General features: G+C 49.3%; 1 protein-coding gene across 1 annotated transcript in view; it reads left to right on the top strand.

The window, feature by feature from the left end:
• The window catches only part of HSPA14 (heat shock protein family A (Hsp70) member 14), a 216220-nt gene that overhangs the window by 103580 nt on the left and 86425 nt on the right, over positions 1-26215 (top strand). Inside the window, exon 11 of the mRNA XM_086919700.1 lies at positions 11268-11370. Coding sequence (XP_086775826.1) covers positions 11268-11370 — 103 coding nt within the window. The remainder of the gene's footprint in view (positions 1-11267; positions 11371-26215) is intronic.

The following is a 26215-nucleotide window of genomic DNA, read 5'->3' on the forward strand; positions in this document are numbered from 1 at the left end:
AAGCCGTCGACGACAGTTCCAGCTTCGATGCCGCCGTTCACGAAGAAACCATCGTCGACGACGCCATCGGCGACGAAGATGACAGAGATGTCTACTGTGGCTGTCAGCATCCCACCGACGATGACCACCCCGTCGACGGAAGACTCTCCTAAACTGAAGTATACTTATACACATTTCAGGCTGTTAACGCATATGCTGACGCCAGAGGCTACGTCTCCTAGCCGAGTCCAGCCACTGCCATTGGTCCACTTACTGGAGACTGAGGATTCTCATGAAGGTGCCATGTTCCACACTGCAACAAGTCCATCACAGCTCAATGTCAAGGTCCATGAGAGTTCGGATTGCGAAGACCTGGGTCAGGCAGAAGTGCCATACCAGGAGGAATATCAACCGCCTCCTCATTCACAACCTATGGTGTGCCTCCCGGCCTCAATAGTCACGGACCTCAAATTCCTCATGGCGGACTACAAGCAGCGGTTTCCGCCTACTCCGCCTCCTTCAGTAGTGCCACCACATCCTGTGACACCAGCTCCTCTTCCTCGCCCTAGACCACCACCGCTGGTCATTCGTCCGGATCCTGTGACTTTGCCTCCTCTACCGTCTTCTGAGGAAGAGGAAGCAGTAGGAGAAGATGAAGAAGGTCAACAGGAGGAGGGAGAAATAGGGGATGATGAGTGGAATAACTATATCATTCCAGATCCGACATCCCCAGACCAGGCTCAGGCGGATTCACCCACAGAAGACATCGGGGGGTTTCATAATAATATAATATTAATAATAAAAACATTTGTAAAGCGCCTGGCTGCACAAAACTGTGTGTCCCCGCGCTAACTGCTTACAAATCAATCTAGAGGGGTAGAGACATAAGGGAAGTGCGATCAGAGATTATTTCGGGAATAAGAGAGTTTTCAGTTTTGCCCTGAATAGTATTTCGGAAGGTTCCATCTGCAGTTGTAGTGGAAGGGCGTTCCAATATTTAGTAGCCAGAAAACGGAAGGATTTACCTCCCATTTTAGCTCTCGTAATACGTGGAAGTTTGAATTGCATCATGCCTGATGATCTTAAGTCTCTGGTCGGGCGGTGGATGGTCAGGAGACTTCTGAGATAGATGGGGCCTTTATTGTGAGCTATTCGATGGGCATAGCAGAGGCTTTTGAATCTGATTCTCTCCTTAACAGGAAGCCAATGCAGCTTAGCTAAGGCCGCTTTGGTGGATGTTTTTCTCGAAAGACCTAGTACCTGTCGAGCAGCTGCATTTTGTATACATTGAAGCTGGTGAATGCCTTTCTGGTTAAGACCTATCAGGAGGGCATTTCCATAATCTAAGTGGGGAGTTATTAGAGCATGGACTATTGTTTTTCTAGCTCCGATAGGAATAAGGTCAATAATTTTTCGAAGGACTTTTAGTATGCCGAAGCATTTTCCTGTTATTTTGCTAACTTGGGATTTGCCAGAGAGGTCAGAATCTAGCATGACCCCTAGGTTTCTTACCGTTTTTACAGGACTGGGTAGTTCTCCCAGTTCACTGGGCCACCATGCGTAAGACCATACGGAGGTTTCTTTCCCTACCACCAGCACCTCAGTCTTGTCACCATTTAGGCGGAGGCAATTGTTGTCCATCCAAGTGGCTACTGCCGCCATACAGCTTGAGAAGTTGGTGGCGTAATCCTTACTGTCCGGTGTTAGTTTGAACATTAATTGAGTGTCGTCAGCATAGCTGACAATGCCCACCCCAAAATTCTCTACCACGTGTGCCAGGGGCTCCATATAGATGTTTAATAATGTAGGGCTCAGACTAGAGCCCTGTGGAACCCCATGGCTCACGTTGCGAGGAGATGATCTGAAGGGTGGGCTGTGTAGCTGGAACGATCTATTGGTAAGGAAGGATTCAAGCCAGGCAAATGCAGGGCCCTTCACACCTATGTCCGAGAGACGAGACAACAGCGTTGAGTGAAGCACGGTGTCAAATGCTGCACTGAGGTCCAACATGACCAACGCTGCCGTCTCGCCCTCGTCCACCATCTTGCGGATGCATTCTGTAGAGTACAGGACTGCTGATTCGGTGGAATAACCTGGTCTGAATCCCGATTGGGAGGGATGGAGTAGGGTTTCATTTTTCAAAAATGCCATAAGTTGTTTGTTAACTATTTTTTCAATCATTTTGGCACAATATGGAAGAAGGGAGATTGGTCTAAGATTTTGGAGCTGTGAGATAGGAATGTTAGTTTTTTTTTTTAAAGGTATTACTTGAGCTATTTTCCAAGCCTCTGGAACAATACACTCCTGAAAGGATAAAGTAATCATAGAACTAATATGATTAATAAGTGTGTTTTCCATAATATCCTTACTTTTTTCCTGTGGGCACATGTCATTGGGAGATCCAAGAATGTATTCCATTGATGATATTAAGTAAATCCTTTTTGTCAGGCGTAGTAAACTTGGTAAGTATAGGATTTTGGGTAGGGGGAGCTTTAATATCTACATTGTTTACTAAGTTAGTGGGTTTAGGGAAGGTAGCATGGATTTTCTCTACTTTTTCTACGAAAAAGTCTGCTATTTGTTCACATATTTCATTGGAATACGTGTCTTGGGTATCTAAACGTGAGGAATTTGTTAGTTCTTTGTAGATGCAGAACAGTTCCTTCGTGGGATTGTCTGCCACCTCAATTCTGTTTTTGAAGAAAACACTTTTCTCTTCTCTTACCATGTTTTGATATTTTTTTAGCTCAGTTCTGTAATTTTCCTTAAGTTCAGGAGTATAACTTTTTCTCCATTTACGCTCTGTTGATTTGCATTGAGCTTTTGCAAGTTTGAGTTTCTCAGTAAACCATGGCTCTGATTTGGTTCGTCTAACTGGGGGTTTGGTGGTCCAAGGGGCGATTTTATCTAATGCCCTACTTAACCAAAGTTCGTAATTGTTCCATACCTCTTGTAAGGATTGCCCTATGGCAGGAGGTTGTTCATCTAATGAACTTTTAAAGAGGTCCGGGGTGTAGTTCTTCCAGTTACGACGCTTGTGAGAGTAGGTTTTAGTAGGTGCGCATTTTGTGAGATTACTTGGCATTTCAAAGGTTATCATATAATAGTCAGACCAAATTAACGGGATGGGGGAAAAGTTTCAATTCCCTCCCAACTAGCAAAAATCGGATCTAAGAGATGTCCTTGTTGGTGGGTAGGATTAGTGGACAGTAGTTTTAAACCCAGTGAGTTGAGCGCGGTCCTTAGTATTTGTGCTTCTTTTGCGTTGGTATCTTCAAAATGAAGATTCAAATCGCCTAAGATAATAAGGTTTTTGTGTCTTATTGCTAGCTGGGTAGCTGCTTCTATAAGTTGGCTACAAAAAGGACCCGGAGATCCAGGAGGTCGATAAATAAGTAGAACTGTAATTGTAGTAGTTGACTCTAGTTTTATAGAGAATACGCCACATTCACTGTTAATGATGGCCTTGTTAGTTAAAGTACACTCTAACTCTTTTTTACACAAATGAGTGCGAGTCCACCACCACGTTGTTTATGCCTGTCGATTCTCAGAAGACTATAGTTGGCTGGTATAGCTTCTAGGATGTCAGGGGAGGATGATTCTTCTAGCCATGCTTCGGTAAGAAACATTGCGTCGAAATCGTTGTTTTTTAATAGGTCGTGGATTTCCATTTTATGCTTTATCATTGATCTGCAATTTAACAGTGTCATCTTCAGTTTTGCTATTGGGTCAGCTGTGATATTTAGTGTGGGAAGTGACATGTTACATATATTGCAGTGCGTGGGCAACAAATCAGGGTCTATGGTGTGGAAGAAGGGTTGAATTAAGTTCTTACCAAGTGTTAGGAGGTCGTTTTTGAATAGTGAATACTGTGATGATCTACGTCAGAGGCTGTGTCAGTTGTTTGTTCTGTGCCCCGCGCCCGGTCGATCGCGGACATCGGCGCGCCCGCAATGCGCGTCCGCTGCGCGGAGCCATTGACGTATGGTTTTATGCAGTCGGCTGAGCGACGTGCAGTGCGAGCCCTCACTAAGATGGCCGCTGTCCTATCTCAGTTACTTAGTTAGTCCCCGCAGATGACGGCCCGTGATTCGGCCACACCCACAAGGGCAAAGCAAGTTTTCTGCCACCTAACTAAGGGAATGATTAAGTATAAAACAGTCACCTATGCCTTGTCTGACGCTCAAGTAGTAGTCAGTGCGCGTTCAAATCAAGTGCTAAAGGGAGGGGGAGAGGACACACGGGGGGAAAAAAGCAACACAATCTAAAATCAATAGCGAGGTAATTTTAAAAATGACCCTCCCGGCTCAAGCCTCAGGAGTAAAGTGCAAAGCAGTAAGAATTGCTCACGTGCCTTCTCTGGTTTTATGCAGTCGGCCGAGCGACGTGCAGTGCGAGCCCTCACTAAGATGGCCGCTGTCCTATCTCAGTTACTTAGTTAGTCCCTGCAGATGACGGCCCGTGATTCGGCCACACCCACAAGGGCAAAGCAAGTATTCTGCCGCCTAACTAAGGGAATGATTAAGTATAAAACAGTCACCTATGCCTTGTCTGACGCTCAAGTAGTAGTCAGTGCGCGTTCAAATCAAGTGCTAAAGGGAGGGGGAGAGGACACACGGGGAAAAAAGCAACACAATCTAAAATCAATAGCAAGGTAATTTTAAAAATGACCCTCCCGGCTCAAGCCTCAGGATTAAAGTGCAAAGCAGTAGCTTTGTGTTGTGGAGAGAGCGGCAGCAAGGTTCAAAATACAGATGACCACGCAACCTCAGGATTGCTTCCTATATGACTTTAAAGAGCTATTCAAGAAGGCGGTCTATTATTGAGTACATCTGGGACCAAAGGGTAAAGATAATGAAAAACCCCTCATCTTTACTGCCAGTGCCGACCAGGCTTGATAAGAAGTATAAGGCCCCGGACACGGCTCCGGCATGCCTTACAGGCCATACCAAACAGGACTCCGTTATTACCCAGGCCGCGCAGCGGAAATCCAACAACCCATCTGCTGCGCTGACTGCCCCTCCGGATAAGGAAGGCCGTAAACTGGATAACATCGGGAAGAGGTTCTCGTCGATGTCGGCCCTTACTGTCAGGGCGGCAAACTCACTAGTACTCTTAGGGCGTTACAATCGCCAGATGTGGGCGGATGTATCCCCATATCTAGGCACACTGCCAGAGGAGCAGAAAGAAGAGGTAAAGAAGATCCTCCTTGAGGGAGAGTGGTCCGCCGCAGAAATGATTGACGTGGCGATGGATATCGCCTCTACAGGATTTCGGCAGCTGGCGGGGGCAGCGGTCCTTAGGCGCCAGGGCTGGCTGAAAGCTACATCTTTCAGGCCGGAGGTACAGACCAAAGTACTGGACGTGCCGTTTGATGGAGAGCTGCTCTTTGGGGAGCATATTGATGAGATGCTGCAGGGTATCAAGAAAGATACTGAGACCGCAAAAGCCCTGGGTACCCTCCAGTACAAAAATACTTCCTTTTGGGGCTCCAGAGGGAGAGGCCAGCAGACAAGAGGTGGCTATCAGGGATACAAATCCTCCTTCGGCTCGTCCCAGCAATACAAGCCTCAATACTAACAGAGGCAACAACAAGGCTAGTCCTTGTATAATAAGTCTTCCTTTCGAGGAAGAGGAGGAAAGAAAGAGTCCGCCAGAAGGCAATGACTTCTTTCTCCAACAGGCCTCCACTTTTTCTCCACATTACGTAGTTGGAGGGAAAATTTCCAACTTCCTCCACAATTGGCAAAGAATAACGACGGATCGTTGGGTTCTCCAGCTGGTTCGGTTCGGCCATACTCTGGAGTTCGTGGAAACTCCTCCTTCAAACCCCCCATGTCCTATGCAGCTCAAGAATCTGCATCTCCTTCAAGCGGAACTCTCACTAATGCTCCAGAAAAGAGCCGTAGAAAGAGTTCCCAGAGGTCAGAGGGGGAAAGGATTATATTCCCAGTTCTTCCTAATACGAAAAAAGGGGAAGAAATGGAGACCTATATTGGATCTAAGGAACCTCAACAGATACCTCAAAAAACAATCGTTCCGTATGGTATCTATTCAGGAGGTGTTACAGCTACTCAATTCCAATGATTTTATGGTGTCCTTAGACCTCCAGGACGCCTATTTTCACATACTCATCCACAAAAGTCACCGCCAATACCGAAGGTTTGCAGTGGCGGGCAGACATTACCAATTCAGAGTGTTGCCATTCGGCCTGAAGTCGGCACCACGCATTTTTACAAAATGCCTATCTCCAGTGGCAGCGTACCTTCGCCAGCACCATCACCAGGTATTTCCCTACTTGGGCGACTGGCTCGTCAAGTCTCCTACTCTAGAAGGCGCGAACAGATCTTCCAACGCCTGTCTTCAGCTCTTCGAGAGCCTGGGGCTTACGCGCAACCAGGAAAAGTCAGTACTGCGCCCCTCTCAACGCCTCACTTTCCTGGAAGCAACTCTAGACACGCATCAGGAGAAGGCTTTCCCATCACAAGAGCGTCAGGTCAAACTGAGGTCTCTGGCAGCCCACATTCAGGTCAAAAAGACCATCAAGGTGCGACTCTTCAAGTCATTGCTAGGAATGATGTCCTCCAATATCCTCCTAATTCCACACTGCCGCCTCCGTATGCGTCCCTTAGACGATCTCATCAGGATCACTCCGTTCATGGTGAAGGCCCCTGCTCTGGTGGCTTCAAACATAAAAACCTGAACCAGGGCCTTCCATTCCTGCTTCCAATCTCCCCACACGTGATAACAGATTCATCATTGGAAGGATGGGGTGCGTTCCTGCAGGAACTTCAGATACACGGTCAGTGGTCGCGGGCAGAAAAACAGCTCCACATCAACCTGCTAGAATTGAGGGCAGTATATCTGGCACTTCGAGCATTCCTGCCCCGGATCAGGAACTCCCCAGTGCTTGTGAGGACGGACAACACCACCACAATGCACTATCTAAACAAGCAAGGGGGAACTCGATCCATGACGTTGTCTCAAGAATCACAGCAAATTTGGAAGTGGCTACTCCAACACAACATTTTGCTGAGAGCGGAGTATGTCCCAGGAGCAGACAACATTCTGGTGGACTCACTAAGCAGGCAATGCTCCATTTGCCACGAGTGGGAGCTCGACCAACATGCTCTCGACGCAATATTCTCCCGATGGGGCAGACCTCATCTGGATCTATTTGCGACGAAGATCAATGCAAAATACCAACATTATGCAAGCTGGCTTCCCCAGAAAGGATCTCTTGGGGATGCATTTTTCGATCGCATGGTGCAACGTCTTTGCTTACACTTTTCCTCCATTTCCCCTGATTCCCAGGGTCCTCCGGAAACTAAAAGCAGAGCATTGCACCCTGATCCTGGTAGCCCCAGCGTGGCCGCGCCAACACTGGCTTACAGAACTCCACATTCTGTCGCTGGAGCCTCCAATTCCATTCAGGCCTTACCCGCATCTCCTCACTATGAACCAGGGGCAAGTCCAGCATCCAGATCCAACATCTCTCAGATTATCGGCTTGGCTCCTGAGTTCAGAGAGTTCCAGGACTTAGATATTCCTCAGGACTGCAGGGTCGTCTTAGCCTGGGCCCAGGCTGACAGTACCAACAAGACGTATTCCCTTAAGTGGAAGAGATTCTGTTTGTGGTGTAAAGCTAACAAACTGCACCCGTTCTCGTCATCTCCGGCACAACTTCTGCCTTACCTGTTTCACCTGGCCAACTCTGGGTTGGCACACGCCTCAATCAAAGTCTACCTGGCAGCCATATCTCGGTTCAGGCGCTCTTCGTCTGGTATTTCCCTATGGTCCAATAGACTGGTCAAGCAGTTTCTGAAAGGCTTATTCAGGACTTATCCTCCGGTGAGACCTTTACCACCTACATGGCAACTCAATGTTGTTTTGGCTCAGTTGATGAAACACCCCTTTGAGCCAATGCATAAAGCAGATCTCAAATACTTGTCATGGAAAACCGCTCTTTTACTGGCTTTCACGTCAGCAAGGAGAGTGAGTGAACTGCAGGCTTTCTCTATTCAAGACCCGTTCCTTCAGTTCAGACAGGACAGAGTCATTCTACGGACTACCCCCAAATTCATACCAAAGGTTCCGTCTGCTTTTCATCTAAACTAACCTATTTTCCTGAGATCTTTCTTCCCGAATTCATCTTCAGCAGCGGAGAGATCTCTACATTCCTTAGACCTGAAAAGATGTCTGAAATTCTACATTCTTAGAACTGAACAATTTCGCAAGTCTAACCAATTATTTATTGCATTCAGCAGGCCCAGGAAGGGCCTACCATTGACAAAGCAGAGCATTTCATGATGGATCTCTGCGGCCATCGCCTTCTACCACCAGCAGGCGGGACATCCTCTGCCCTCCAAGTTTCAGGCTCATTCCACTAGAGCGGTTTCCACCTCCATGGCGCTCTTTTCTGGGGTGCCCATTGTCGACATTTGCAGAGCGGCGACATGGAAGCCACCACATACGTTCACCAAGCACTACTGCTTGGATTCGGAACTTATGAAGGATGCAGCAGTGGGACAGGCGGTGCTCCGTCATCTATTTCATTACAGGTGAGCCTTCTTCCTTTCATCCCACCTTTCCTATTACCTAATTGCACATTTCTTATCCTGCTACTGTTTGCAGTTTATTGTGTTGCACTATTGATAAGTTATTATCAAGTGTCTTACATGCTATATTATGCGAAATGTGCTGCCTATTGCTTGCTACTCTGATTCAGGCATGTGAATCTATGAAAGATACCCATAATACTGGATAAGAAATGCGTTACTTACCTGTAACTGCAGTTATCCAGTATTGGTATCTTTCATAGATTCCCATGCAACCCACCCGCCTTCCCTGGAAGGGCTCACCTTGGTTCTCTCAGTAGGTACTACTTAGCACTGTGCTTACGAAAATCTGAGGGACTAGGGCTCCTTCCAGGAAGGTTCTAGAGGGTGGTAGTAGCTGATTGGCTCCTGGCCAAAGTTTGGTTTTCAAAAGGACTTGGATAGGTTACTAATGTGAGGCCTCTGGCCTATTAGATTGTATATGTCTATATGACATTACTGTTATTATATACCGGGGACTCCCACCTCCACGACGGGGAATGATTCAGGCATGTGAATCTATGAAAGATACCAATACTGGATAACTGCAGTTACAGGTAAGTAACCCATTTCTTCAGCAGTGACAGTGGCACTTCAACTTCTTCGGCATGCTCTTTCTACTCAAAGTCTGCATGCACTTCATTGATTACTTGTGGCAAAAAGGATTGTGTTCAAGACTCTGTCTCTAGTCTTTCAGGCCTATCATTGAACTGGACCAGAGTATCTGCAAGAACAATTCCAGCATTACTGCCCAGGTAGATTGCTCAGGTGCTCCAGTTCCTGTCAGGTGGCTGTCCCTAGGTGGAGATGACTTAAGATGGGAAGCAGAACCTTTTCTGTAGTGGGACTGAAATTTGTAACAGCCAACCCCAGAAGTAATCTTCAATAAACATACTGCTATGTTTCAGAAAAGTCTGAAAGAGCTGGCTATTTGCTCAATAAAGGTTTGTGCAGGGGTGATAAGTCTCAGTTCGTAATTCTTAGAGCCAGGGTGCCTTTTAAGTACCAGCAGCGCTCTAGAGATGGCTTACAAATGCAGCTACAGACTTATTCATATCTCAACTACCCAGTGTTAATGAATGCCTTGTTTCCTCATCATTCTTCTATGGCAGAGATTTCTACAAAGTCTAGGGTCAAAAGATGTGTAAAAAATGTATTTACATAAAACTATATAGCATGAAATCAAATGACGTATTCATATCCTTTGGCCTGCTCTACAGGAGAAGTAATTTCTATGCATAGAATAGCACAGTAGATAGAGACTTGTATTACTTTCCCCATAAAAAGCATCTACCTTTTGCGTAAGTATATGAGATCTGCCAAGTAGCAACATGATAGACATGCCACTCTTTCACTAGGATGTCTTTTGATATCCAATACGAGGCAGAGACTAGAGGTGGGTGGTGGCACACATGTTCCTGTTAAGGTAAGCCTCATTCATAGCTTCATTATCTTCTTTGTATTGCTAGTTGGTCATGATTCATGTTTGTGACTTTATATAACAATGGTGGCGTAGAAAGAGTCTCTTAAGGCTCATCACATCTCACTTGCATGTTCAGTCCTGCATTTGTGCGACTGAAAATTGTATGAACAGCAGCCTGTAGTAGAAGGGAATTCTTTAGCTTGTCTTGGTCTTGAGATGGATAGGCTACAGAACTCTGTTCCACAAACTATCATGAATTTTTGAGTTGACGCCTGGGAATTATTCAAGTTGAGAATCTATAAAATGTGTTTTCTGATTTCCTTAATCACCATATGATCCTGTGCTAATTCTGTAATGTTTTGAAATGTGTTTGCTTTTATATATAATTTGTCTATTTTTGGATTTGTGTTTGAGGGGAAAATATTGAACACATGCATTCTTTGCAGAGGGTAATGAAACCTCTGTTTCGCCTATATTTCAATCCTGTTTCCACAATGGAGGCCTAGATGAAATGTAAAATAGTTTCTTACGTTTTAATACCTCGAAGGTTGAAAGCATTCAGCCTGGGAATAATATATGCTAGGTTTGCCCAGTTACCCCAGCTACACCACATTCACTGTTATAATCGAGTCTGTAAAAATAATCATCGACTTTTAATTACACTAACATCTTTTTCTATTATTTATCGCTCTGAATCTTCCCTATCTCATTCCTGATGATGCTTGTAAACGTTATAATACTAACCGGCATTACGCCAAGATCTTTTTCAGTTGATACAATAACTTTACTGACTCTACGTGCATTAAAAGCCATGGTATTTGTACATCAATTGTGTGAAATATTTAGAATTTTGAGCAAATAATATATAGAAAATCACTGCTCTTTAATTTATAGCACTAAAGTCCTAATTTGATTCCTGCATTCTTCATATGCTTGGTTTAGAAAGCCATTTGTGTGAAAAACAGGTTATTTGGCATAGATGGGTCAAAATGTGTTTAAGCCTTAAGTTTAGTTAGGGTCGCCTTGGTCATCTAACTAACATCTGTAGTCAGGCAGCTATATAACCCAGGATTTTATATTTAAAGACAAACTGTATAATTTGGTTACCAAGTGGCTGAATATGTCTGTTTAGCATATGACTCACAGGTTTATCTGTCAGTAAGTGCAACAAATATATAGGCCATCTATTCATTCTAGATCCATGATCAGTACATCTTTCCCATGACCGCTAAATCAAAATATATTTCTTTTTGGATTTGTCACAATAGGGCAAGGTTTGAACTTGTATGTTCGTCACTATTCACTCGAAGCATCGAACCGATCAAAACACTGTTGGCTGAAGCTGGTTTTACAGCAGATGACATAAATCAGGTGAGGAATATTGGATATTATTTGCAATGCAAATCTTTCAGGAAAAAGTAAGATCACTAATTATACTTCCTAGTAATAACATCACTGTGCTTTCTGTTATGCTGGCTGGATGGCGTGACTTTTTAATATCCCAACTGGCTGTGTTAAGAAATCAAGTGTCTCTTCACTTTTTTCCATGAATTATTGTAGGTTGGTTGGTACTGTTTTGCGATATACTGTGCAGTGAAAAGTTTTAGTATTACAAGTAAACCTTGGTCTTGTTCAGCCAGTGTTTGTTGAATGTTGGTAACTACTTAGAATTGGAAGAGTGCCTGTTTCTGTCCTGTAGCACGGTCTGAAACCATACTGGTAATTATGTTGGATGCTGTGAGTTTCCATGTGTTCCTGGATTTTTTTTGTTGGTTAGGAATGGTAGGGCAATGATGAAATGATTGATGTATGTAGTTTTATGGGACCTAAACATAGGAGGGGAAGGTGCCCTGTGACTTAGGGAAGCAATGGCTACATTGATCGGCTGTATTATGAAGATGGCTAACAGAGTTTCGAAGATAGGGGGGTTTTCATACTTACAGGTTGCTTCTTTAGGGGATAAAATAAGAGATTCCTGAAGTCCGATTGACAGACAGACTATTCAGGTGTTTGGCAGGACAGGCTGTGTTTGTTTGTAGGTGAGTTCTAAGTTGTGCCAGATCTTTTCATGTATTGTAAAATTCATTGTGTAACATGGTGGCTAGTTAATGTGGTGTGCCATCGGAGTGCAATGAAAACGGTTGGGTTGAACAATATTTGAAAGAAACAGGTTAGTGTTAGATTCCTTACCTTACAATATCCCCAGGCGTCAGACTGGATCCGGAAAATTTTGCGTAGAAGTACCTCTGCGGCTCTGCGTCCGTCGTTGGCGCCGTTGGCTCCGGGATGACGTCGTCGCAGTACTTCTTATTCACTTTTTTACTAACTTTTTCGATCCTTTTTGGATTCTTTTTCGATCGGTAGACTCTCGTTGCCGATAGAGATGCCCGGGTTCAAACCCTGTGCCGATTGTAACCGCCTGATGTCGGTTACCGACCCCCACCGTCGGTGCCTGTATTGCCTTGGGGCCGACCACTACGACAAGTCGTGCCCCGACTGCCGGGCGTTGACGTCGAAGGCTAAGAGGGAGCGGTCCCGTAAGCGCCTTGAGCTCCGGCAGTCGGCCCGCTCCATTCACGTTTCCGGTCGAGGAGGAGGTCGAAGGACCGGTCGCGGGGCCACAGTCATCGCAGCTCGGCGAGTCAACACCATTCGTCGGGCTCCAAGTCCTCCGGTAAGAGGCACCAGAAGTCAAAGAGACTACATCGCTCTTTCGACTCCCCCCCCCCCCCCCCCCCCCCCCCCGACGCTCGTGCAATGCGGCCGGGGGTTCAGGCGTCACCGCCAACGGGGCTCCGCGGCCAGCCCCATACCCACGGTCCCTGGGCTGAACGCGATACCGGCGATTGATGCCTTTCTCGTGGCCATGAGGTTGTCCGTCCTCCACCGGGTCCCGCTGTGGTGCCTTCAGGCACCGCGGCCCCGATTGGGAGCCCAAGCGGGCCGGGGACTTCGGCGCCATTGACGACTTCGGTCCCGACACCGCAGGGCCCCGCTGGATCCAGGTCCAGATCCGGGTCGCCGCTGGTCGACCTAACGACGCCGGCGCCGACCCCCAGGGTGTCGCCCTCGATGCCGTCCCCGGACGTCGTCGTCCCTGGTCCCTCCCTAGGTCCCGATCCGCATTCGACGCCGGGAGAAGAGCAATTCTTTTTTTTTTTTTTTTTTTTTTTTTTGGTTCAAGACATTTATTTGAGCATTGCCAGGAATACACAGCGTCTCGCCAACAACCCGGAGGCCGGCCGCTATCAGTGCATACATAAATACAAATCATGGCAGACAAGTATGTGTGCTAAATCTGTTCCGCCAACAGTACCATTTAAGTGACAAATGCAGCGTCTTCACAGCGAAATAAATGAGTCTCGAATTTTTAAAGTTTTTATATAACCATTAACATGTGCAGTGTCTATACAACTCAGAAATACGGGGGGGGGGCGGAATCCGTGGGTATCTAGGCAGGTACATCTACTCTCGGGAGGCACGTGCCGGCAGAGCGGCAGAGTTATGAGACCACAAAGAGGGAAGAGTGAGTCACAGTATTGGAAGTGGCGGGCTGTCAGGCACCTGGGTGATGTCTCGGAAGCTGGGGTTCCCCACATAGAGTCCTGATGCAGGGGGGACCAGGAGGGGGGGCAGAGAGGGGGGAGGGGGAGGGGGGAGTGGGGTGGTTGAAGGGGGGGGGGGGAGAGGAGGAAGCAGCAGACACAACATTACAGACATATTGGCCCAGGGTCGGTATCGCAAGACCAAAATAGTACCATCTAAGGATCGCAACTTCCCAACTTCAAGTTCCGCCAACCTAGGCGGTAAAGGGGGGAGGGGGGAGGGGGGGGGGAGGGGGGGAGGGGAGGAAGGAAGCAGCAAACACATCATGTCAACCATAGCAGTCAGGTGGTACACTGTAAGGCCAATAAACATCATCGAATGGTCTCTATTTCTCAACCTCAATTGCTGTCGTCCTCGGGTGAATCAGTTATCAAATAGCATTTTAACGGGGCCCATATATCAGTAGGCCTAGAAGCAGGCGGCAAGAGTTCGGAGTAGGTATGTAATTGTTCCTGGCAGTGCACCATGTCACTCATCCAGTCCTTAAATTTGGGCGCTCTTCCCCTCCCCCATCTACAGGCCACCCTGCGTTTAGCCAGGAGCATAGCCAGTGCCACATATTTGCGGTGAGCCGCTTGGAGAGGAGCAACATATCCCAGAAGGGCCATCAATGGGGATGGATCTACCGTCACGTGTATCATTTTGGAGAGGGCCTGAAATATTTGAGTCCAGTATCCATGCACTTCAGGACATCCCCACGCAAGGTGAAGGAAATCAGCCCCTGGGGCCCCACACCTGTCACAGTTATCTGTAGGTCGAAGGTGGAATCTGTGTAGGCGCGCTGGAGTGTGGTATAGCCTGTGCAGGAATTTATAGTGGATGATCCTAAAACGGCTGTTAGCTGATATGCGCTCAGTTTGCTGTAAGCAAAATTCCCACTGTGTGTCCGTGAAAGTCAAGGCCAGATCCTGTTCCCATTTCTGCCTAGCGGGCAGATCAGTGTATGTCGTGTTAGCCCGTACAGATCTATAAAGTGTAGACACCAGCTTGACAGGCTGGTCGTGAAGCAGCATGGTTTGTAAGGGAGGAAGCACCTGGGGCTCGCAGGGGAACTCAGGCGTGATAGCCCGCAGTCCGTGTCTGAGCCTGACATAATAAAACAAGTCCAGCGCTGTTGGGTGGATGCCCTCATACAGATGTTCCCTAGTCCGGAATACGCCATCTAGATACAAGTCTCCCCATGTAGCTACATTAATTTTTTTTAATAACTTTTGGAAGCCAGCCTCCTGTAGGAGTGGTAACTGAGGGTGAAAAGCCAGCGGCAGTCTCGGTGCGTATAGGAAGTGCAAGTCCAGCTTAGTCGCAATAGAGCGCCATGCCGTCACCGTGCTCGACACAGTGGAAGGGGTCTTGTCTCTACCCTCAACCTGGGAGTAGAGCGCTCCTTCGATAGGGATCGGGTGTGCCAACCAGTGCTCAGCCGCAAGTTGAGGCATATATCTCTGCTGGCGTACCCAAAAGTATGCATAGTGGGCCTGAGCAGTTCGGTAATAGAGCTCAACGTCAGGGATGTCAAATCCCCCTTGTGAGACCGGTCGGATCAGGATCTCCCATTTGAGTCTGGGCGATTTACCACCCCACACTAGTCGGATCAATTCGGAGCGTAGCAGTCGAAAAAAATGGGATCCGGGGTGGTATGGAATGTTCAAGAATAGGTACAAAAGTTGAGGGAGTATGACCATCTTGACCAATGATGCACGTCCCGCCATAGAGAGAGGGAGCGTGATCCATCTAGATATGTTGTCGCTCATCTTGTCCATCACAGTGCCATAGTTCGCGCGAATCAGTTCCTCTTTATCTTTTTCCACCTGGATACCCAAGTATTTAAAATCCCCTGTGCTCCAGGCAAGTGGGAATTCCAGCGGAAACTTACTCGTCGAGGCAGTAAGGGGGAAGATGCATGATTTCGTCCAGTTGATCTGAACCCCGGAAAGAGCACCAAACCGAATGAATTCACGGAGTATGGGATGTAAATTATCACTTGGGTGGCGAACATAGAGGGTGATGTCATCAGCATACATAGAGACGAGTAACTGTCTCTGAAAGCAGCGCAACGCCTTGTCCTGATGATGCTGTCGTAGTTTAGCCGCCAGGGGTTCGGTGGCTATGGCAAAAAGAAGGGGGGACAGGGGGCACCCCTGTCTTGTCCCCCTGGTGATCGGGAATTCTGGCGACAGCTTTCCATTGATGAGTACTCTGGCAGTTGGGTGCGTATATAGTAATTTAATCCAAGAAATAAATAGAGGTGGGAAACCCATGCGTGTAAGAACTTGGAATACATAGTCCCATTCGAGCGAGTCAAACGCCTTGGTAGCGTCTAAAAAAATGGCTGCCATTGGGAGATCCTCATGAACAGAGTCGTATACCGAAAAAAAAGTACGGAGATTATGCGATGTCGCCCTTCCAGGGACAAATCCGGACTGGTCCGGAAGGATAAGAGCAGGCAGGAGGAGGCCTATGCGTGTCGCAATCAGTTTCGCGAGGATTTTAACGTCGCAGTTTAACAAGGACAAAGGTCTGTAAGAGTCGCAGCTTGAGGCGGGTTTTCCTGGTTTAAGCAGCGACGTAATGAGGGCAACTCTCATGGAGGCAGGGAGATGGCCCACCTCTAATGCGTCCTCAAAGACTTCTCGCAGCACTGGTGCCATGAAGTCGATGAACGTTTTATAGAATTCTATAGGTATGCCATCTAAACCAGTGGCCTTACCAGACTTCATGCCCAAGATAGCCTCCCTGACCTCTTCCAGCTCAAAAGGGGCGTTCAAAAAGGCTCTCTGCGCATCACTCAACCAGCCCAAGGAGACATCTGCCAGATAGTCATCCAACGTGAGCACACTATGTCTGCTAGTGGAGTATAGTGTACTATAATGCCGCACAAATTCATTAAGGATTTGGGTGGAGTCTCTAAGTACCAGTCCCTCTGCCGTCTCAAGGTCTAATATTATCGTCGGCGACCGCATCAGTTTGACCGTTGCTGCCAGAGCCCTCCCAGGCCTCTCCCCCTCCCCATACCTCCTGGCCACCCAGTATTTGTTCCTAAATTTCACCTCGCGAGCAGCCGCCTCAGAGAATTCTGACAGTTTGTCACGAATGTTAGCGAGGGTTGCATTGTCAGGATGTGTCCTAAGACGGCTTTCAGCACTGCGTAAATCAGCCTCTATGCTGCGTAATCGAGTGAGTATGCTCTTGAGCACTCCCGAGCCTTTCGATATACACAAGCCTCGGAGTGTTGCCTTAAAGGCATCCCATACGGTCTCAACGTCTTGGACTGAGTCTTTATTGCGCTTAAAGAAATCTAAGCATTCCTCACGGAGTTCTCCCTGGAATACCTCGTCTAACAACATAGCGGGCTGCATGCGCCACGCCGTCACTGGGGGGCCAAGCTCAGTGCCAGCCAACGTGATCAAAACGGGGGGGTGGTCGGAGTATGTCCTGGGGAGATGAGATGCATGTATCAGGGCTGTGTATAGTTGTGAAGTCAGGAGGAAATAGTCAAGTCTCGCCCATGACCTAGCTTGCGCTGTAAAGTGTGTACCCTCCTCTCTAGTCCCACAGTGTGACCTCCAGGCGTCAATGAGATTGTTACCAGCAATAGTCGCTCTAAGGACTTCGCGCCCGTTAGTATAGTGGTGTGGGGCAGGATGTGACCTATCCAGGGGGGGGGTGCAGGGTTATGTTGAAATCTCCTCCCCATATTAGGTGCTGTGGTCCTGTCTCAACTATCGCCGCCCACAGTGAGGTAAAGAATTGCGGGTCATCCGTGTTAGGCCCATAACAAGAGACAAGTGTCACCGACATGTGTCCCAGCCTACCCCATAGCACACAGTACCTCCCCTGGGGATCTACTTTGGAGCCAGCTGGCCGAAAAGGTGTGGATCTCTTAATTAGAATGGCCGTACCTCGTGCATACGAGGAGTAGTTAGCAAAGATCGAGTGAGAAGCCCACCTGTTCCCAAAGGCTTGTGATTTGTGGGGCGCAAAATGCGTTTCCTGTAGGAAAGCAATGTGAACATTATGTCGATCCAGGTAGCTCAATATTTGTCTCCTCTTCCTATGATCTCCCAGCCCTCTCACATTCCAAGTAATCACATTCAAGCGCGTGTCAGCCATATATACGCGGAATACCATAACTGTGGGATCAAAGCAGGGAAGGCTGCCAAGCCCACCTTCCCAACAAACAAAACATCATACAGTGGGACCAGTCCCATGTCCTCAAGTGGGAGCAGAAATCGAAGCAGAAAAGAACCACCTCTAACCCCTCTGCCACGCCATAAGTAGCGCGCAGTACACCCATCTCGCCCCCGTACCCCCCAGCCATAATCACAGAGCCCTCCAAAGGGCATATATGTGAGTTCAGAACACAATATGCACATGTCAAAACTTGAATCCCAACAGAATCCCCAGCAGACCCCCCTCCCCATATCCCCCCCGATAACTCCAGGCATTAGACCTAGCCGGAAAAGGAACAAGCAATTCACAGTATGTAACCATAAGTAACGAAGTAGTGCAGTATTTCTAACGGAAGATCTACATCGCCCAGAGCTAGTCCGTTCTACCTGATAGTCTGCCCACCACCCCCCACCCACTGAAGCCACCCCAACTTGCCAGTGTCCCAGTCCCGCCCCCCACCCAGAGATCTGAACAGTGCTAGATAGCAACCAACAAACAAGCAACCAAGTCAATGTCATTGGGGAATACCCATTAGGGGTCATAAGAGGTGCACGGTCTACCACCCCCAGCCATCCCACTCCGTGCATGTCCATTCCTGGGTTCACCCGTGGAGCAGAGAGGGATGAGGGGGGTGGGGCCTGGCATACATTACCACCTGCTGTTCAGCACCCGCTCATGTTACCCCCAGGGGGCAGCTGTAGTCCACTCCAAGTCGGACGAAGTCCCCCCAGCAGCCAGGGGAGTGAGGACGGGTCCACCAATTGCAGAAGGATGACCCGAAGAGAGCAAGCCGCCAGCTACTCAGGACCAGACGCATTTAAGTCTTCAGCGTCCGCAGGTCGCCTGGATCTTTTGGGCAAGGATTTAATGTAGTCTTCGACCTGTTGTGGGTTGAGAAAGAAGTGCTGCGTACCCTGGTGCGTGACTCGCAACTTGGCCGGGTATAGGAGAGCATAGTCAATGTTCAAATCCTGAAGCTTCCTCTTAACAGCAAGAAATTTCCGCCGCTGTTCTTGGACCACAGGGGTAAAGTCAGGGTAGATCGAGAAGGGCACGCCATCATATGTCAGATTTTGGTTTGCCCTGGCTGCTCTCAGTGCCGCATCGCGATCTCGGTAGTTCAGTAGGCGTGCAATTATGGGGCGCGGTGGAGCCCCCGGTTGGGGTTGAGGCCCAAGGGAGCGATGTGCACGTTCCACAATAAAATGAGCCGAAAGAGCTTCTGCCCCAATTGTCGCTGACAGCAGTTTCTCGACATACAATTCCATCCTCCCCGTGTTGGTCGATTCCGGAATGACCGTGACTCGAATGTTATTTCGCCGGCTCCTAGCTTCCAATTCCTCATTCTTGGCAGCGATCACCCTCAGGACGTTGTCCATCCTGGCAAGGCGAGTGTCATGAGTCGCGGTCGTGTCATCATGTGCCGATATCCTGCGTTCCGCCTCAGATATGCGTTCTTCATGGACATCTATCTTTTGGGCTATGCCGTCCATCCTAGATGTGAGTCTATCCACTTTGTCGACCACCGTCGCAAAGCCCTGTCGCATTTCTTGCAGGATGGCTGCCATATCTGGGGTCAGCTGGGTCGACGTCGAGGCCTCCGTCACCGGGCTCCTGGGTGGCACCACGTCTCCAGTGTGTCTCGTCACCTTCTTCTGCGCCGCAGTGTCAAACTGCAATTTGGGTTGGCGACTGTCTGGTTTCCGCGGCAAGAGAAATATGAATTAGCTGTGCCTATGTGTCGTTTGCACCACCGCAGGAGGGAGGTTGACAGAGGATAAAGTGATCCCGCCCTATGCAGTGCGGTGCAGCAATGTCATTCTTTCAGCTGACTCGCCAAGCACCGGGGGAGGCTTAGCTATCGCTTGCGGGGTGGCTCCCAGTGAGAAGGACCACAGTGCAGGAGCAGACAGGCCTTACAGAAGAAACGCAGGAATGTCAGCCAAAAGATGCAGCGCCCAAAGGGTAGGAGTATGAGTGTTAGGCAATCCAAACCTTCTGCTCGCTGGGGCACCGGCAACAGGCAGGCTCCGTGGCCGTGTATCTTGACTGCAAGGCAGGCTACCGGGCGTCTCAGGCCTCCCTCTGGTATCCCTCTGCCAGTCCGTTATGGCGCCAAGAAGCCTCACCTAATACATTAATCATAGATGTTGGCCGTATTGGAAGTCCAGCGGGAGTGTCCCGCTTTCACAGCCCTCGCGATTTAAATAATGCGTTGCGCCCGTACCTTCAGCCTCTGCTGTACGTCCGCTGCAGTGTCAGCCCCAGGCTCATCACTTACAGAGTGCAAGAGGCCTATCTGCCTCGTGTTGATCCCCGGGCTCGCCTCAGTCAAGGGGCCGACAGTGGGCTCCGTTGCAGCCTGTCCAGGTCAGCCAGGGGGTTCCGCGCGTCACAACTCCGGAGTTACTGGGAGTAGAGCCATCAAATTTTCACCGAGTGTGAAACGTGGCCAGCCGCCCCTCCGTGGGGATTTTCACGCGGGTGCGATCAGTGTGAGAGGAGAAATTTCGGATAAGAATGCCAGGCTGCTGGAGCCTCACGCAAGTACGGCCATGCAGCAGTGCGCCCTCTAGCGCCCCCTAGAGCAATTCTTCTATGATCCGGCCCCATCCCTTGCACCTGACTATCAGGGGATGGGAAGCGAAGAGGATTTGGAGAGGTCTGAGGACCCTCTGGCACGGGAGTGCCGGTCGTATCAGGACTGGGCAGTTGAGCTAGGGGAAGCCAGTGGTCTGGACACTTCGCCCGACACTGGATTTGTCTCCCCTCCTACCGTGGCTACAGACGAGGGGGCTGCTTACAGCGTGGTGTTGACGAGAGCGGCCAAGGCCTTGGCTCTTGAGCTCTCCGTCACGGCCGTGAGGACTAACCTCCTCACCGAGGTCCTTAAACCGCAGGCAAGCTCTTCGGAGCCTCTACTACCGTTTAATGAGGCCCTTACTGACGTTCTGTTGGGCACCTGGTCCAGGCCCGCTACAGGCCACCCTGTAGATCGGAACGTGGCCAGGCGACCCTAGCTTCCTGCCACCCCCTCACCCCGAGAGCCTGCTTATCCAGGCTTCTAACTCAAAGACCGCATTCCCGACTGCTCCACCTGATCGGGAATCCAAAATGTATGAGCAGTTCGGTAAGAAGCTGTTCTCCTTACTTAGTTTGGGGTTGCAGTCGGTCAACACTGCTTGCCTTTTGGGCCGTTCTACCCACTCTCTGTGGGACACGGTCACGGACGTGCTGCCAAATTGCCCGGAGGAGGCCCGAGGAAAACTCGCTCAAGCCCTTGCGGAAGGGCGGGATGAAGCACAGTACTCTATTCGATGTGGGCTGGATACCACAGACTCGCTGGGCAGGGCGATTTCCACGACGGTGGCGGTTCGCCGCCACACCTGGCTGAGGTCCGGCAACTTTTCGGCTAATGTCTGCCAACTATTCGGCTGATGTCCAGAACTCACTCATGGACATGCCGTTTGATGGCCATCGCCTCTTTGGCGACAAGGCAGACAGTGTGCTTGAGCGTTTCAAGGACTCCAGGGCTATGGCCAAGTCATTGGGCCTGTCGGCTCAGCGCCAGCAAACTTTTGCCTTTCACTCCTTTCCTGGCCAAGGAAGGGGCGCCCCCTCACTTCCTGCCTGCCACGGGTCGCAGACCAAAATCCAGCGTGGTGGCAGACGTGGTAACCGCTGTGGCGGTGCCAATGAACTGCGGCGAGGCCAGTCCACATCCACCCCCGCAGCATCCGCCTCAAAGCCTTCCTAGTCTGAGCTTTCAGGCCCATTTGACGCCAGTGGGGGCAGGGTTCTGCATCCCCTCCACTGGCGCACCATCACATCGGACAGGTGGGTGCTGCAAATCGTCCGAAGTGGCTACTCCCTCCTCTTCGAGGCGACCCCTCCATCCATGCCACCGCAGTACCACCGCGTGTCAGGGATCACTTGCAACTTCTGCGAGAGGAAGTTACGGCCCTCTTTGCCAAGGGGGCCATCGAGCGCGTTCCTGAGCCAGAAGTAGGGTGTGGTTGTTACTCCCAAGAAGGGCAAAGGGGGCCTACGCCCTATCTTGGACCTGCGGAACGTCAACGGCTTGTTCCGGAAGGAGAAGTTAAAGATGCTGACTTTGGCTCAGGTCTTAGCTGCCCTAGACCACGGAGACTGGATAGTAGCATTGGACTTGCAGGACGCATATTTTCACATCCCCATCCTGCCGGCCCACCAGCGTTACCTGCGGTTCACGGTAGGCCACGAGCACTTTCAGTTTACAGTGCTCCCCTTCGGACTTACCAGCGTCCCTCGGGTGTTCACGAAAGTGATGGCGGTGGTCACAGCTCATCTGCGCAGATTAGGGGTGTCAGTCTTCGCGTATCTCGACGACTGGTTGTTGAAGGCGGGCTCGCCCCAGACAGTCGTCAGCCACCTCCAGACTACGGCCGACCTCCTGCACCTGCCGGTCTTCTCCATCAATGTGTCCCTCTCAGAAGCTCCTCTTCATCGGAGCAGTTATGGATTCGGCGCAGTTTTGGGTTTATCCTCCCGAACCGCGGGTTCGGGATATTCAGGCTCTGATTCCGATCTTTCAGCCTTTATCCCGAGTCTCGGTCAGGTTGACACTGCGGCTTCTGGGGCTGATTGCCTCCTACATCCTTCTGGTGCATCACGCCAGGTGGCGGATGCAGGCTCTGCACTGGGTGGGCCCAGCATCAGGGCAACCTGTCCGACCATGTCATGATCTCGGAGGGCACTGTGAGACAGTTGCAGTGGTGACTCACGGAGTGCGATTGGGTCAGCGGCAGATCTCTCTCCCTACCCCAACGGGAGCACGTAGTGGTGACGGATGCGTCCCTCCTGGGATGGGGGGGCCACATGGGAGAGAGGGAGATCAGAGACCTCTGGACTCCGGCGAAGTCCCAGCTCAATATCAACCTTCTGGAGCTGCGGGCGATCCGGCTTGCACTGAAAGCCTTCCTTCCCTCTATCCAGGGATGTGTAGTGCAGGTGTTCACGGTCAACACCACCACCATGTGGTACTGCAACAAACAGGGAGGGGTGGGGTCGTGGACCCTTTGTCAGGGGGCTCTGCGCCTCTGGCAATGGCTGGAACACCAGGGCGTGTCCCTGGTAGTTCAAGACCTGGTAGGTTCCCTGAATGCCAGGGCGGACAAACTCGGACGTCGGTGCATGATGGATCACGAATGGCGTCTGAACTCGGACATGGCACAAGGTCTCTTTCAGCAGTGGGGAGAGCCTTGGTTAGATCTATTCGCCACAGAAGAGAACGCGCAATGTCATCAGTTCTGCACGTTGGAATTTCCAAGGCGGCACTCACTCGGAGACCCTTTTCATCACAAGTGGAGCTGCGGTCTGTTGTACGCCTTTCCGCCTATACCACTCCTGCCCAGAGTGCTGAAGAAGATCAGGCGCGACCGGGCTCAAGTCATCCTTGTGGCTCCAGACTGGGCACGAAGATACTAGTATCCCGAGCTACTCAGCATGTCAGTCGATCCCCCAATTCATCTGCCTCTTCAGGATGACCTTCTGTCGCAGCAGCAGGGGACGGTCCTCCACCCGGACCTGTCCAGTCTCCACCTCCATGCGTGGAGATTGAGCAGCGGCAGTTGAGTCCATTTGACTTGCCTTCTGAAGTCAGTGATGTAATTCTGGCAGCCAGGCGTCCCTCCACAAAATCGGTATACGCCTGCAGGTGGAACAAATTTGTGGCATGGTGCACATCAAAGGCTGTGGATCCACTTTCTGCCCCCCTTTTAGAGGTTCTCCTCTTACTTCTTTCTCTTGCCCAGCAGGGCTCTGCTCTGGGCACTATCAATGGCTACCTCTCTGCCATTTCAGCCTTCTTAAGGCTTCCTGATCAGCCTTCTCTTTTCAAGTCCCCTGTTGTAAATAGATTCTTGAAGGACATCACTCACATGTTTCCTCCTGTTCCTTTCGTGATGCCTCAGTGGGACTTGAACTTTGTTCTGACTTTTTTGATGTGCGCTCCCTTTGAGCCGCTTTACAATTGCCCTCTTCGTCTTCTTACTCTTAAGACTGCATTCCTGGTTGCCATCACCTCTGCCAGGAGAGTGAGTGAGCTCCAGGCTCTATCTTCTCAACCTCCTTTCCTCTCTGTCCATCCGGACAAAGTTGTCTTGAGAACGCGTCCCTCCTTCCTGCCCAAGGTAGTCATAGCCTTCCACATCGGGCAGTCTATCACCTTACCCACCTTCTTTCCGCCTCCGCATTCCTCGAAAGAGGAAGAGAGGCTCCACCGTCTGGACCCAAAACGTGCGCGCTCATTCTATCTGGACCGCACATGCCAGTTCCGGGTGGACGACCAGCTCTTTGTTGGTTACGTGGGCACTTAGAAGGGACGGGTGGTGCACAAACGAACCATTTCTTGATGGGTCGTTTTGTGCCTTTAGGCATGTTATTCACTGGCTAAAAAGGAGCCTCTTGTGGGGCTCCGTGCCCATTCTACTCGGGCCACGGCGGCTACTACTGCCCTGGGTCGGGGAATCCCCTTGCAGGACATCTATCAGGCAGCTACGTGGGCCTCGCTACACACGTTCGCTAGACACTATAGCCTGGACAGCCAAGTCCGGAGACATGGCTTTTCGGCCGTTCTGTTCTCCAGGACTTTCTGGTGTGATCATGGTTCTCAGACCCACCACCGGGGTTGGTATTGCTGGGGTATCTATACTAAGGTAAGGAATCTAGCACTAACCTGTTTCTTTCAGATGCACAGGTTACTTACCTTTGGTAATGCTATATCTGTAAGAAACAGTAGTTAGTGTTAGATTCCTTAAGGCCCCACCCATCCTCCCCGTTCTGCGAACCGATATCTAGGGTTTATGAACTGACGTCAGCGCGCGAGGGCGGCATCTAAGTACTCCGACGTCATCCCGGCGCCACCGACGCTGATGACTGACGCGGAGCCGCAGACGACGCCTACCGACGCGCAGGGGTACTGCTACGCAAAACTTTCCAGATCCAGTCTGACCCCTGGGGATACTCTAAGGTAAGGAATCTAACACTAACTACTGTTTCTTACAGATATATCGTTGCCGAAGGTAAGTAACTTGTGCGTCTTGCTTTGATTGTTAACTTCTGGAATGGTTAATGAGAACAATCGCTAGTACTTTGATTTGGAAGAGGTTCGGAGTGAGATTTCCCATCAAAGATATGATTGCATCTGCTATTTCTTTGCTTTTCTTAGTTAGATGTTTAAGGTAGTGAAGGTGCTTATAATCTCACTTTTTTTGGATACTCTGGTTGGCAATATTTCCACAAAGGAATACATAAAATCAGAGGAATTCTATTATAACTCCATGCTTGCGTTGTTAATAAACTGGTTGTACTACAAGAAATTAATACATTGTTTTCTTTTCTTTTTGGGATGTACAGTTGCCATATGTTATACAATTCCTCATTTATTTGTTTTTCTTTCGTTTGGATTCACAGGGTATCACCTATTTTTATCCAGACTTTCCTTCAATAATTTTACATCCCTTTGATCATAAATGCATTTTACATTATAAACCTATTTCATATTAAACGGAAGTGCCCATTAATATATTAAGTCCCTTATGATTTGGTATACTTTTCAGTTATAGTAATAATTTCAAATATTTAATAACAAAAGAGTTAAGTTGTAACAGGATCCCTTTGATTATATAAGGGAAAAAAGTGCACTTGCCGTACATTATAAGGAAGTCACAGTGGAGTTACATGACCATATAGAGGAACAACGCAGAATGGTAAGGTCCTTTCTAAGGTCATGGAACTCCAATGTGATTTGCAATATCCTTATCTTGTACTGCAGGGGGAACTTTAGTCCTTATAGTACTTGATCACACCATCACCCTTCCCACAAACGCTTAAATCCATGGTGTGTTGCTCTTTCGTATAAAAGAGATGGGATGTTTGCAAACACGAAGAATAAAAGTGGACGCTGCCCTCTTATTCTGTGTCCATAAACACCGAGCCAGAGCTCTGTTTTAACCACTTTCGTTTTTTTCAGTTGTGCCGGATGTTCATTTTGGTTACAGGCCCGCCTCACATCTCCCTGTGATGTTCCTGAATCACTGTCTACTCTGCAGCCAATTTAGGCCTTGAAGCAGGCCATTCTGTAAATATTTAAAATGGCTCTGGGTGCCTCTGGCATGCACATAGGCTCCACTGACCCATCTGCACCGGAGGACTTCCGCTAGTGTGCCCATCTCTGACACAGACTGACCCCAAATAACTTGAGCCGGCTCCTTTGCTGGCGCTAGGCCACCTCTCAGCTCCTCTGGTATTGGCCTCACTGCTTATTCCACTTTTAGCTTCCCCTCTAACTTGAGTGGCCCCATTTCCAGATCCTCCTCATCATCCCTTTTCAGATTCAAAATCCTCCTCTTCAAGGGCTTGTCCAGTTTAGATTCACTATCATCACGGCTACTGCTAACGT

Source organism: Lissotriton vulgaris, chromosome 1_1, assembly GCF_964263255.1.
Source record: "Lissotriton vulgaris chromosome 1_1, aLisVul1.2, whole genome shotgun sequence".
Taxonomy (NCBI): Eukaryota; Metazoa; Chordata; class Amphibia; order Caudata; family Salamandridae; genus Lissotriton; species Lissotriton vulgaris.